Source organism: Notothenia rossii (genome assembly GCF_949606895.1).
Source record: "Notothenia rossii genome assembly, chromosome: 10".
NCBI lineage: Eukaryota > Metazoa > Chordata > Actinopteri > Perciformes > Nototheniidae > Notothenia > Notothenia rossii.
The window spans coordinates 61,549,974-61,565,373 of NC_136908.1; the positions used below are offsets into that span (position 1 = coordinate 61,549,974).

General features: G+C 41.0%; 1 protein-coding gene across 1 annotated transcript in view; it reads left to right on the forward strand.

The window, feature by feature from the left end:
* Nucleotides 1-440: 440 nt before the first annotated feature.
* The window catches only part of LOC307022802 (palmitoyltransferase ZDHHC17-like), a gene marked incomplete at its 3' end in the record, with an annotated part of 15,435 nt that continues 475 nt past the window's right edge, over nt 441-15,400 (forward strand). Inside the window, exons 1-9 of the mRNA XM_079655694.1 lie at nt 441-465; nt 1,520-1,623; nt 6,563-6,666; nt 9,443-9,565; nt 10,191-10,268; nt 12,738-12,882; nt 13,447-13,511; nt 14,043-14,205; nt 15,357-15,395. Of these exons, the coding sequence (XP_079511820.1) occupies nt 456-465; nt 1,520-1,623; nt 6,563-6,666; nt 9,443-9,565; nt 10,191-10,268; nt 12,738-12,882; nt 13,447-13,511; nt 14,043-14,205; nt 15,357-15,395 (831 nt within the window). The 5' untranslated portion in view covers nt 441-455. The remainder of the gene's footprint in view (nt 466-1,519; nt 1,624-6,562; nt 6,667-9,442; nt 9,566-10,190; nt 10,269-12,737; nt 12,883-13,446; nt 13,512-14,042; nt 14,206-15,356; nt 15,396-15,400) is intronic.

The window sequence follows — 15,400 nt, forward strand, 5'->3', positions numbered from 1 at the left end:
ACGTTCGGGACGAATCCCGATGGGCCGGGCAAAAAACAGTCATCAAATAAAAGAAAGTAACCGGAGGAGTTAAAGGAGAGTGACAGGGAGCATGAGAAGAAGAGGGAGAGAAAGTTTCGGCCAGCTTGATCGATGGAGTTGTCTTCTAGTGGTGCAGTGACGCGTCCTAAAACCCTTTAATAATCTATCGATTAGATTTATGATTCGAAAATTATAAAAGTAGGGTAGACATGTGGATATTATCCGGCTGAACAAAACGTGCATTTATCAAACAGGTTTGTTTTCCACAGACCTTATTTCCAGCTATTTTCCAAAACCCTGTGGAGAAATCCCATTGCTTTTTGTCGAGGGAACCAGCAGCTTACTTCCTGGTTTTAGGACGCATCACTGCATCTCTCAATATGATGCCAATATAAACAAGGTCTTCTGTCGGCTCTGTACATCAATGCCGACCTATGCTGACAGGTAAGTGAAGAGTAGACAATAGACACCCCCCCCCCCCCCCGTCGACAATTTACTAGCGGTATTTACTTGCGGTACCGCGGTGGGTCGGCTGTACCGAAGTGGGCCAGTCGAGAGTCCCGGGCTGATTTGTAGTCCCAGTCCGCCCCTGCATTTGTTAACTAGTACAGGATCTTTGTGGAAAACGCTTTGATTATTGTAATTTGTCTGAAAGGGAATTGTGTGAATATGAAAAGACAAGAAACAACATGAGCTTCAGTATTACAAATGAGGTGGGAAAGGTTTTTCCACTGGCATGCAAGTCTATTATTTTTTGTACATGATATGAAGTAGCCAGTAGCCTACGGATAAAAACACAGGATGTAAGACCACACGTTTCCTGTTAACTGTTTCCGCTTATGTCAAAATAGCTAACTAAACCAGGCGCTGAGCTGCACTATATGAACCCCTTTCGTCCACAAACCCATCTTTAAGTAAGGTAGCTGGTGGTTGGTTTTCACATTTTCAAATGTAGTTTCTCAGAGGGTGCTGTTAAAATAATGTGGTACTGACATTTTCAAAATTAGGGTCCGAGGTTAACTCATTTCAGGAGGAAGACACTTGATTTTAAGGTGGGGGGACTTATACATATCCAACCAACTCCACAATGGGGAGGTTTCTGTATTTAACAAATCATATCTTTCAAACCTTTTAAGCACAAGGTCACTCTGTTCCCACCTGACGATAAGAAGTCCATTATACCCTGAACAAAAGATATATAAAGTATATATTTTCTAGCTATTCAAATTAATTAATTTTTTGTGTAATATTTACACTTAGTAAAATATTTCCATTTCCTCATCACCTGTCCATTATGATTAAGTGTGTTACATAAAGCAGGCAAATCTGACATGTAGAGTTTGCAATAACGCATATTTGTAAATATACTTCATATTTTATATTATTAGTAGCCGGGGGTCACTTTCTATGTTTTAATGATGTGACCTTCTGAGTGGTCTGTCCTTCCTCAGAGTTTGAGTGACAGCTCCTCTCCCCTCTGTTTGTTTCCCCCACACAGCCTCTTGTTTCCCATCATGCTCAGCGAACATCACCACCAAGATGGCCGAAGCTATGGAGGAATATGAGAAAGAAGCTGGCTGCGTCCCTATTCTCCATCCGGAGGTGAGTTACTAACACTTCACACATTCACACGGACTCATGAACACCTACAAAACACTCAAAGCACGTCTGTGTGTGTGTAACTGGGATTTAGCCGTGCTTTTTTCGGAAACTCCCGATGCCCCCTGCAAAAAGCACCGGTGGGGGGTTGGCAGGAAGCTAACGATGCTAACGATGCTAATGCAAGCCCTTCTTCTGCTGCAAAGCAAGAAACACGCTGTGCAGATGTTGCTATTATGGTAACAAGGTGGTGTTTTCTGCAGCAGGAACTAGGACTATAAACCGTGTGTGTTTAAGTGTGTTATATAAAACATTAATGGTAATAATGCTTAATCCTTGCAGTCATACGACGTTAGCTTTGTAGCTAAACAGAGCTGCTGCTTGTGTAGCTGCACCAGTATCCCTTTTATTATGAATGGTACAGTGTAACAGCAAAAGTGACATATCAGCTAATAGATATAAGCTAACATTATGCTATTCCTTGCACACTTTAAGGTAATAACATCCTACTTTTACATTGTGTTAGCTGTAATTTGGCCCTCCATAGTGTTTCATTTGACAGATAGTCTACAGATTGGTATCTTTCATGGTACATTTGAATATATTTTACTTTTTAGCTCTGCTTCATTTTGTGTTTTCAAAGGTTTATAGTGTATTTTGTACTGTTTTTATTTTCAAATGAGGTGCAATGCCTTGTTTCGACATGCTGCTGTGACGAGAATGTCCCGATAAAGTATATCCTATCTTATTTTATACTAAATACAGAGAATAAAACACGTTAGTTCTGTAGCTAAACACTGTTGCTGCCTGTGTATCTGCAGTGATGTGAATTAGGGTCAAGTGTGTATGGGTTTATTAATCTGTGGTGTCTAGTAATGGGTCATAATAATAGGTCAATATTAACAGCTATACATGTAAAAAGGAATGAACATCCATCCTAGTGTTATATTTTGTACTGCCTTATTCGTCCCACAGAGAGGAAATGCACATCGTTAAAGCAATAGAAAAGCATGCATAACATATTAAAGTATAAATGACACGATTCACAATGAACAAAATACACATCCAGTATCAGTATTTACAGTGTAGCATGTATACAGTTGTGTGATTAAAGTATTAAAAGGTGGAAGTATAGATGAGAGTAACACCTACGTCACTTCCGGGCAAAAATTACGGCCCCGCCCACTTTTGGGGGACAACAACGCTGTCATTTGAATGGCGGTCAATACAAATTCTGAAGTTTTTGCCCATCCGATAAATTTTTTTTTTGAAAACCGTGGATTTTTGGATCTTCAAAGAGCTCGATTACGATGGCCAATCAGGCAAACAATTACATTCGATCATTGGTAATCGACAATCGGTCTTGATATATGGTTAAATTAAAATCAGTAGACGAGGCTGTAATTTCTCCAGCTGTTACTCTCATGAGTGAGGCGGAACATAATAGTTTTATCATGCCAAAAAGCTGCTGTGTCGTTTATTGCACCTCAAACATTAAAACAAATCCAGAGTTACGTGTTTCTACTTCCTCTAAGAAGAAAGGACAGTAACAGAAGATCTCTGTGGCTTCAGGCTCGATCGCCGTTCAAATGACAGCCGTTGTTTCCCCCAAAAGTGGGCGGGGCCGTAAAGTGACGTAGAAATCTATGAAAATCGATAGCCTACTGCTATATTTAACCATATATCGAGCCCGATCGTCTATTTCTAATGGCTTCATGCAATTGTTTGCCTGTCTGGCCATTGGAATCGGGCTCTTTGAAGATCCAAAAATCTCCGGTTTTCTTACATTTCTGATCGGATTGGCAAAAACTTCAGAATTTGTATTGACCGCCGTTCAACTGACAGCATTGTTTTCCCCCAAAAGTGGGCGGAGCCGTTATTTTTGCCCGGAAGTGACGCATTTGTTTCTCTCATCTATATATTTCTCTGTTATTTATAGGTGTATCACAGAAGTTGATATCTGTCATTATGTCATTGAGCATAGTCGTCTGTGTCCTTTATGGAGTTGTGAAAGTTTTGTTATGTTAGTAGACTGAACAATAAAGCCATTTGTTTAAAAAAAAAAAAAGCCAGTAAAGATTAGTGTTGAAATCACAGCATGTCAACAGTGTTGGCTAATAACAATTCAACATGTTGAATCGGCCGTGCGTCGGCCATGAAAGGCCAAATAAGGCGTGTCACGGCCGACGGTGCGGGACACACCAAATTGAGTTTGGGCGACAGGGCACGCTTCGTCGTCCGACTAACGAAAACGGGCGATTTCGGCCTGGTGTGTCCGGGCCTTAACGGGCATCACCTGCTCACTCACTCAATAAGACATAATCATATGCTGTTGTTAGCATTATATTCATCATGAACTTGAGTGGAGCTTCGAAAATGTAAAATACTCAACTCGTAAGCACCTTATACTCGTCTACTATTTTACAAATCAACTAAACATTAAGGAGTTTATGTAAAATGACAGGAAATGTGGTTTACAGCCTTTCCAATATGGAGATATCCAGATTTTTCTCGGGTTTACATCATAATAAATTGAACATCTTATGGATTTTGGTGTATTCTTTTCACAGTTTCCTGACTTTTTATAAACTGAACAATCTTGAAAAATGTTTGAGTTTCAGCCCTTAACCTGAGGCTGTATCTTCACCCCTTATTTGGTTTTACATCATGTGTGCGTTTGCTCTTTTCATGTATGCAAAAATCCGTGTAACTGCTCTGGGTATAGGTTACACGGTTTTGCATATTGAATAAAGCCAGTTATCACCAGTTACTTTTTTTTGCAGGTAATCTAATCAGGAAGCGTCCACAGTTTGTCGCTTCAATGATACTTGGTTTGCTTTTGCCTCAGCAGACCTGTTCAACTTGTTGTTTTGCAGAGAGTAAGCCCAGTGTTACACTTCAGACTTCCTCAATAACTGGGCAGTGTGAAGTTCAGATTTATTTTAACTGCATCAGGAAGTGGTTTGGAGGCTTACAGGTGCTCCAATGTACTTTAAAAATAGGTTTACATGCACATAATGAGGTGATTGTCTTGAATATCTCGTGCCATTTTCACTGGTGATGACCTAAACATTTAGATTTAATAGCTAAATATAATACTCCTGTTTACACATTATGCCTTTGCCAATATGGAACATTAGTGATCCATAGATAGATTTTTGTATATTGTGGTATGGATCGTAGTTCATACGTGACTCCAAAATTGGAAAATGTGGTCCATAAGGGCTGCTATTGGAAAGACACACTGAATCTTAAACCAGTGTCATTGTGAGTTTGGTTTGCACTCGGGAAGGAGAGCCAGACTGTGACATCTAGTTTGTAATTTAATACTAATCTCTCTTTTGTGAGGAAGTTTGATCGGTTCATTTTCAGGTTACGAGCACCGTTTCTTCCTTATTTGCAGAGGGAAATCTAACCGCACCCGTTAACAAATGACCAGAACCTCCACTATTGATATGAAGCAGTTTGAAGAAGGTATATAAAGAGGACTGTAAATGCATTTTTCAAACTTTTACGAAAGACCATAGGGAGGCCGTGGCTCAGTGTGATGGAGCAAGTGCCTCTGCAGTCAGCATGTCGTTGAGACACTTCACCCCAAATTGCTCCGGAGGGATTGCCCACAGTAAGTCGCTTTGGACAAACGCGTCTAACAAGTGACATGTAATAGGACCAAGCATTTTGAACTGTAATGTTCTTTATTCTTGTTCTTTATTAGGATCCCCATTAGCACTAACATGAGCATTGGCTATTCTTCCTGGGGTCCTCACACTGGGGCTGTATTCTAATATTCGGGTGTGTGTCCGTCCGTGTGTGTCCGTGTGATGGAGGCTAATTGTTGTTTCCACGATGTTACTATGGCGGCTAATTTAATATGAGTTGCAGCCGTCACATCTGTGTTCCTGATTAGATCTTCAGCAGCAACAGGACCGCACAAGCCTGTCCTTGGATTTGACTGTAGCCCTTACAGTATTTCCCTCTTTCTAATACTATAATCAATTACTGGACTGAATGCTCAGGTGTTTTCCAGCAAGGCCATCCCCTGTAGTCTATTCAATCTTGTACTTTAATGTGGCTTTGCTCTCCTCACCTTTGGAGGATTATTGTCCCCGGATGAATCCAATGTATCTAATTGTTAAACTTGTCACAACAGAACTCACTTGTCCATAGCTTCTACTGGACTTATAACATTCACACTGTACATTCTATATTTATATTTAATTGAGTATCCCATTCCATGCAAACTTGATATAAATAATATCCTGCCTGTTTTGTTTCATGCTGCTTCAACACATGCCCCCCCCCCCCCAAAGATACTGATAATGATTTCTCAACATCGTTTACCGGGCACAGCAGAAATTGCTTCAACATTGAGTCAACACACACACCTTTTTACAATGTGTGCAGGTGTAAAAACCAACCTGGTTTAGCGTGTACTATCTTTTATATCGCTGGGATTGCATAAGCTTTTATTTCCCAACACACCCTTTAGGCTGCCTGTTCCTGACATGTGATTGAAATCTGAGGAGTTTAATTGTCACACACTGAATATGTCGTCTCTTATCTAATGTATAACGTTTGGCAATATGATTATATCCACAGAGACTATATACATTTATACTATATACATATTGCTGAAACGAATCTGTTTTCCTTATCAATATACCACTTGTCAACTTACTTGACTTCCTCTTGTCTGACCTACACTCTTAAACCTTAAGCTATTCAATGCACATATACCCTGGGAGAAAAACACATTTCCTCGAGAGTTTTTTGGGGCTTTTTGCTTTAAAACTGTACGGAAACGATTAACCGCTCGTCAAAATAGTAATTTATTATCTGTCTATCAATGAATATATCAATAGTGGGTCGTATCATTTTGAGGTATGATGATCTTATAGCAGCAGCACAACTTCATTGACTCTAAATCTCTCTTTTCTTTCAGGAAATCAAACCCCAGAGTCATTACAACCACGGCTACACTGAGACAGTCAGCCGTAAGAACCATGTGGACGACTACAGCACCTGGGACATCGTCAAAGCCACGCAGTGAGTGGACTTTTTGATTTGATGTAACCTCCAGAAATAAATCATACATTTACTTTGTTGTAATGTGTAACAGACGGTATAAAGAAGGTGTGTCGAAACAACATTTTGATGTATTTTACCGTGATGCTGTTCCGAATTTAGGGAACGTTGACAATAATCTTCCCATTTCTTCAACTAGTCTACTGGTTATTATCCATCAACTAATTAATGCAGAACATATTCTGTGTAATACATTACATGTTATCTGATGCCTTTACCCACTTACATAGACCACAGTACGATAAGAGAGCAATTTGGGGCTAAGCATCTTACCCCCTGATTGGTCGACGCTCTTTTAACCCCCTGTTTAACTGTCAATGAAACATAATATGTATAGCTAGTAGGGCTGTCTCGAATACCGAATATTCGGCCCGCGGGGGGGCATAGTAATCAGCAGCGAACCGCTTCAACACATGTATTTTGGTGTATTCACGGCATTCATTTTGTTATTCTACAGTATTGTTGATTTATAGTTATCAACCCAATTTGTGTTCTTTGAAATTGAAAAGGATATTGCATTGTGTTTGTTACTTTCGTTGCAGTTGTATATGTCTTAAGTGTAATTTGGCTTGGCTTCCTGTTTATGGACATGCTTTTATTTTGAAGGAGAGGTAGCGCTTTGACAGGAAGTTGTTGTTGCTATGGAAACAACGTGACTGAGATTAATGGAGAAAAGTAATATCTACATATAAAGATGGAAAAAGTAACGATAACGTTTATGGTTAAGTGTTAGCACCCCCCGAACAAGCTCTTACGTTGATATTGGAGATTTCAATAAATTCAATTTGGAAAAAAAATGGGAACAAAACGACTATCCGAGTAACGAAATTGAAACCCGAGTAGTACTCCAACGAACGAATATTCGGGTACAGCCCTAGTAGCTAGTCTGTGATTCAGATCCACTCTAAAAATGTGGTTCTTCTATGCAGATTATATATATACATTATAGTGATAATCCTAGCCAAAATAATTCACAATGTTATCTGAAAAATATGCTTAAAACTCTTCAAATGGCACCAAAACCAACTGGAGTTGCTTATCTTACATTAAATAATCATACTGCATCACAGAGGACACATATATTTATACTTGCATAAATTAGAGCTAAAAATAAGCAATATTGTGTAAGTCAGTTCTTTCTGTAATGATGAAGTGCAGCCAGCCGGTTGCAGACGGGTCTTGAATCACTTTCTTAAAAAAATAAAAAAGGGACCTCATGCATATTTACTTTATGATGGATGTGTTTTTCTGTTATCAAGATGACAAATATTTTTGCAATGCAACACATGTGAGGTTTTCTGATTCAGCGTGTGCCTAAAAAAGTAATTCCACGGGCTCAGAGAATTATGAGAGGATTTGTAAATGTCTTCCTCATGAGAACAGAACAGAAGCTTTGTCTGGGACGTCCCATTTAATTTAATGACATTTAACTACATTTTGGTTGTTTTGATTTAGCTTAAAGACAGCCGTTGTGTAGTTGCTTATATCTGTTTTTAAAAGCCAGTTTGTTGTCTGTGTATGTAAGTGTGTATTCTGTCAGTGTGTCATGTTTTCAACCCTGTGTTCATCAGTGTTTGCTCTAGGGATGCTCCGATCGATCGGCCGCCGGTCGTTATCGGCCGATATTCACATGACGTAAAATACATGACACTTTTCTAAGTGCGCGGCAAAACAAGCTCGCCAAAATGGCTTCACCGATCTGGCAGTATTTGAAGGTGTCCGAAATAGACAGTAAAATAGTGGAATGCAACGTGTGTGAAGCAGAAATCCTGCAGCTCCGCCCGCTGTGACGGACCGGTGAGCGGAGCAACACACACACTCACGGCCCGTCCACACAGCAGCGTTAAAAAATCTTCCAACGCTTCTGCCCATTCACTTTGAATGGGGTGACGTCACTTTGCCTCACTTTTCGCCGAACTGCATTGTGGGGAAGCAAAGCGGAGATTTCCAGGCATCTCAGGATTCAAAAGTTGAGCAATGTTCAACTTTTGAAGCTGAGGTGGAAGCGTCAGCCATTCAAATCCCGTTTATGCAAATCTGACAGTACAAGCGCTAGCCAATCAAACCGCGTGCAAGCTGGGAGAGACACACCGCAGTTCATTTTCTATATTCCTAACAAAATGGAGGAGAAATTAGTTATTGCGGTAGCAAATCACCCGGTTCTTTACGACCAGTCCCTATTAACTTACCGGGATACAAACCGGAGGAACCAGGCATGGAGGGAGGTGGCAGAGACAGTGGGTGAAGCTGGTAGGTTTTCACCTGTTTGGAGAGTTTATATCCAATTTACTTCGTTTTAACATCGCTATTGCTTTGTATGTCGGGGGCGGGGGATTCATGTGATTGGTTGTTGGTCACGTTGCTCGCAAAAAATCCCCAAGCTTCAGACACGCCCACCTCCAAGATTTTTTTCCGCTGCTGTGTGGACGTATCGTAAGAGTTAGACCTAACACACTTAGCTATTTGATCTACCTCTGGAACAAGCTAAACTAGTTATACATATATTTATTCTTCACTGTCGGGTCACTCCCTACTGGATCAGTGAGCTGCATGAGACGATACTCACGGGCTATATAAAAATGAGCCCCATTAACTGAGTTTTAAAGATCACTTTAAATGGGAGACCCCCATAGGCCGCGCCCACTCGATCTGCACCAAAAACCCCGATCGGAGCTTCCCTAGTTTGCACATATATTTGTTGTGTGATGATACTTAAAAATCGCTCTTCTTCCCTCAGGTACGGCATCTTCGAGCGCTGCAGGGAGTTGGTGGAGGCCGGCTTCGATGTCCGGCAGCCAGACAAAGAAAACGTAACGCTTCTCCATTGGGCCGCCATCAACAACAGGATAGATCTGGTCAAGTGAGTCCAATCATGTCAAGTGTTTGGTGGTGACAGAACCAAAGAGTCCTGATTTGTGGTTGGGTGGTTTTGCTATTTTGGAAGATATTTTAGATGTACTGTTACCCATCAGATGAAAACGCTAGCAGCAACATCCTATCACACTGCACAGCTGTCCTCATTCGTAGGACAATAATGCAACAGTAAATCATTATTCTTTCAAGTAAATAATAATGATAATGAAAAAGAATGCTCGTGAAACTTACTCAGAGCGATTTGTCTTCTAATTGCTTGTATTGTCCGACTACCTATAAAACACAGATATATATTCATAACAAGGACATACATATGAGAAGCTTTAACTGGATCAGTTTTAGTAAGTATTTGTTTCTTGATAATGTACTGAAGTGAAATCCACTGTTGAATTAATTGCAGATATGTTTCTCCTCCTTTTTTAAAGACATGCTGCAACTTTGGGGATTATGTTTTGCCGGAAATGATTTGGCTTTGCATACTTTGTTTCGTTCTTTTGTTATGGTTCTTGGGATACAGTAATCTATCCATGCAGCCTACAGCTAGACGAGATTTATCAGAAAGACATGCAGTGTATATATACGTTTGACATGATGGCTTTTTGTTTGTTTAGGTACTACATATCTAAGGGAGGCGTAGTGGATCAGCTGGGAGGAGACCTGAACTCCACTCCTCTGCACTGGGCCACCAGGTAACTCCTTCATATTGAAAGTCTATAGGCGCTTTCACACTTCAGTACCGTTTAGTTCCGATAGTGCCTGGGATTTTGCGTTCACACCAAAAAGAGAACTTAGTTCATGAGAACTTTCACCCCTTTTTTAGTGTCTGCTAGAGAGGTGGGACTATACTGGGGAGAAAAAGGTTCCAATTTCTGATTGGCTGGGCGGATTGCAAACCACGCCCCGTAAAACTCTGAAAAGTTTTGTGAAGCCGCCATTTTATTTGCTGGCATTAGCATTATTAGCATTAGCCCCGCGCACCAACGGAGAGAGACTAACTTATGGCTGGGAGTCCCAGCAGCTTCTACTGAAGCCAGTCCCCAACTCCGGGGACTTCCGGCCAGGGACTCCGGGTGGCAGTATACGCCGTGAAGTGGTTTGCGGCCTGCCAGTAAACCCAAAGCAGAAGAAGTGACGTCAGCGGCTTCATTCGCGTAATCTTCCATCAGGGAACTTATTCCGGTGTGAACGTGATCTGTACTTTAGTTCCAAGGGGGACCAAGTGCTGGGAACTAAGTGCTGGGAACTAAGTGCTGGGAACTAAGTACGGCAAATTACTTGTTGTGAAAGTGGCTTATGGGTCACAGCGCCTCCTTTTTTAACTTGATGCTGTTTTCTGTCCTCTTTGTCTGTATCTTGCATAAAGGCACGGGTCACATGACACCCGCTCCCCCACGCACCCTGAATTATTAATTGAGTCGCCTGCCACTGACCTTTACAGCCCCCTGACCGACCAGCTGCACAGACCCGTGCTGGAGCAGAGTGCTGCTCAGCTTTCTAAAGCTTTATTGTCCTGTGGGACGTTAACATAGCAGAAATCTTTTTTTAACTTTTATTCACTTTTTTTTATTCCTGGAAAATTGTGTTTTGTGATCAAAAAGGATAATAACAAATACAAAGGAATATAAAAATAAGAAGTTGTAGTAAAAAATGACCATTAAAAGATCAAATCAAGTAGAATAACACTAAGTTAAAGGGGACCTATCTTGCAAAATGCACTTTTGTACGTCTTTTCTACATGAATATGTGTCCCCGGTGTTCCAGGGAACTCACCAAGTGTCAGAAAACACAACCCTCTCTATTTTCCTCCATACCCAAATCTTTGAAAAAGGGGCTGCAACGGATCTGATACAGACTGATCCAGATTTGAAATTGTTCTGACGTCAGAAACGAGGAGCTCCGCCTATATGGGCAACTCTCCACCTATCAGGGGAATGAGAGGTTGCGTGGCATGGTAACAGCATGGTAACATGACACTTGTGCCACGCCCCCCTGCAAAGGAGGGGGCGTGGTCAGCTGCAGCTCATTTGTCACAGAATCAGCCCTTGCAAAAACAGCGCTGGAAAAGAGCAAATAGAGCAAAATGAGGCACGGCTAAAATGCATGATCTGTTTGGTATTTTGAAAAAAAAACTTCACAGAGATGTTTTATATAGGTATGGCCCTACAATATATTATTCAAATATAGCATGATAGCTCCACTTTAAAGTAGAAATGTGCATATTGTACATTATATTACAACAATAAATATGGTAAAATCTGTATATTAATATATGTTTATGGGTTGTAGGATAAAAGGTTATTATGACAATACATTGTAAAAATGCTGGATGCGGTAAAAGCATGTAACAAATCACCAGCTTCACCAGCGAGACAAGCATAAAATGAAAAGAACAGGCAGGGAGTCAGGCAGCATTTCATATGCAAATATAGCAACGTGAGTAAATAATCCCCTGACCTTTGGACCTCTGAAATAATGAAGCTATTACTTCGTTACTCTGCTCTGCTCTTTTCACCAAGCTGTTAACCATTCTGCATTTAAAGCTGACCTATCATGCAAAATGCACTTTTGTACGTCTTGTATACATGAGTATGTGTCCCCGGTGTTCCAGGGAACTCACCAAGTGTCAGAAAACACAACCCTCTCTCTTTCCCTCCATACCCAAATCTCTTAAAAAGGGGCTGCAACGGATCTGATACAGACTGATCCAGATTTGAACACTTCTATGACGTCACAGAAGTGGCGCTATGGCTATTGGGCCAACTCCACCAATCAGGAGGAGACAGCCACGGACATTGCCGTTGGAAAGCGCAGGAGACGCTGTAGTACATATGCCAGGCCTGTAGATGGTGCTGTTCTCACAGAATCAGCCCATGATGCAAAGACAGTGTTACATTGAGTGAAATGAGGAATGTCTAAAATGCATGATCTGTTTGGTATTTTGAAAAATAAAAAGTATAAATATGCCTTATGTAGGTATGGTCCTACACTATATTATTCAAATATAGCATGATAGGTCCACTTTAAAGAAGGCATAAAGCAACTCGGTACTGAGCATAGTGTGGATTTTGGAATGTATTGTAAAGTCTTTGATGCCGAGTGGTGATTTTCTGGAATAAGATGTAATGTGAAGTCTTTGTTCTGTGCTCTTCTTCTCCCAGACAAGGCCACCTCTCCATGGTGGTCCAGCTCATGAAGTACAACTCAGACCCCTCTCTGATCGATGGAGAGGGATGCAGCTGCGTTCACCTGGCCGCTCAGTTCGGACACACCTCCATCGTGGCTTACCTCATCGCCAAAGGACAGGTAGACAACACCTTTGGATCATAATATATCGTGGTCTATATGTTTATTTAGCCAACATATCATTTTATTCTATACCATGTTTTCCATTAACTAAATGTGTGAAAGCGCTGGATGGTTCATTTAATTTAATGTCATTTATTCTTGAGGAATTGTGTTTAAGTTTGTGTTTTTGTTTCATGATCGGGATATGTTTACGTGGTTAATTGAATGTATAAGTGTGTGTGATTGTAAGCATGTGGACCCCGGGAAGAGGCTCCTGTTAAAGAAAGTAACACTGTCAGAAAGAAAGCATACTTAAAATACCAAATATAGTTATTTTTCCATTCAGAACTTGCTTATTTGACAAGATATCTTTTGAATATTCACTCTGGCCCACAAGGATATTATTTAAAAACAGTAAGTAATTGCTAAAATAAAAATAATCTTGATTTCTTTAGTGTGTTTGTGTAATTTGGGTGTAGGTTGTTATACCAGTTCTCTCCATCAGGGGGAGCCATATTGTTGCTTGTCTTTTCCACCTCCGTCCTTCTTCATTAATCTAATAATATGTTTCCTCTCCTTCAGGATGTAGACATGATGGATCAGAACGGCATGACTCCTCTGATGTGGGCGGCGTACAGGACACACAGGTGTGTGTGTGTGTGTGTGTGTGTGTGTGTGTGTGTGTGTGTGTGTGTGTGTGTGTGTGTGTGTGTGTGTGTGTGTGTGTGTGTGTGTGTGTGTGTGTGTGTGTGTGTGTGTGTGTGTGTGTGTGTGTGTGTGTGTGTGTGTGTGTGTGTGTGTGTGTGTGTGTGTGTGTGTGTGTGTGTGTTCAGTGACATACACATTTCTTATTCAGACACACTGTTGACATAGGGTAAGATAAGATGGACCTTTATTCATCCCTGTGGGGAAATTCAGTAGTTTAACAGCAACAAGATGAGAATGAAAAACAGGACAACACAGATTAGAGATTAATACAATTAAAGATAAAATCAAAGATAAAAATAAAGTTATATTCAGGTAAGTAACTTTAAGATAATACATGAAAGCCCAAGACCATTTAACCATTAGTTTACTTCATATGTGTTTGGTTAGAAAGTGTCAAATAATAAGTCTTTCTGTTTATCATTGTGTTGTCTTATTGTAATGGTCCTGTTTCTCGTTCCTCTGTGTGACAGTGTGGATCCCACCCGGCTGCTGCTGACCTTTAACGTGTCGGTCAATCTGGGCGACAAATATCACAAGAACACGGCGCTGCACTGGGCCGTGTTGGCTGGAAACACCACGGTCATCAGCCTGCTGCTGGACGCTAACGCTAACGTAGATGCACAGAACATCAAGGTAACCAATCCACTGTCTTCCCGATCCTTCAATGCCATATTATAGACTATTATCGAGGTGCAAGGATGACGTGTTTTTGTAGGCTTACCAAAAAGTTAGCATCACAAAAGCTTCATCGATTAAAGGCAGTGCTATTTTGGATTATTAAAGAAAATAATCTCTGTGGCAAACCCACCTTTATGATACTTACACGTTTTCTTCAGCATATTAACACCACTTTATGGTTTTTGAAGTATAAAGCTAACTATAAAGGAACTACAGCACGGTCACATGACTTCACGTCACCACCGCTAAGCTGAAGGAGGCTAATGTTGGGCTATAAAGGAACTACAGCACGGTCACATGACTTCACGACACCACCGCTAAGTTAAAGGAGGCTAATGTTGGGCTATAAAGGAACTACAGCACGGTCACATGACTTCACGACACCACCGCTAAGCTAAAGGTGGCTAATGTTGGGCTATAAAGGAACTACAGCACGGTCACATGACTTCACGTCACCACCGCTAAGTTAAAGGAGGCTAATGTTGGGCTATAAAGGAACTACAGCACGGTCACATGACTTCACGTCACCACCGCTAAGCTAAAGGAGGCTAATGTTGGGCTATAAAGGAACTACAGCACGGTCACATGACTTCACGTCACCACCGCTAAGTTAAAGGAGGCTAATGTTGGGCTATAAAGGAACTACAGCACGGTCACATGACTTCACGTCACCACCGCTAAGCTAAAGGCGGCTAATGTTGGGCTATAAAGGAACTACAGCACGGTCACATGACTTCACGTCACCACCGCTAAGCTAAAGGCGGCTAATGTTGGGTGTGATGACGTCATTTAGACACTTGTTAGCAACCGCCGTTTTCTAAATTCACCAGTGGGGTATTTACTGACGTATTGTATGTCGCAGAACGGAACGTTAAAATCTTTTCGGCTCGTGTGAACCACAGACCTTATTTCAGGCATCTAACAAAAAAAATGTACTTCGAAATAAGGGAATCAAAAGTGCTTAAATGTTAACTTATTTCATTGTTTTAGGAGTCATTCCTGCACCACTCTGTCAGTGAAATGTAGCACAAGAAATAAGACAAGAAAGGTTGTAAATGCAGAGGTTTTTTTGTGATGCATATCCTCGCATTGTGTTGTTTTTTTAGGGCGAAACGCCGCTAGATCTCGCCAAGCAGAGGAAGAATGTTTG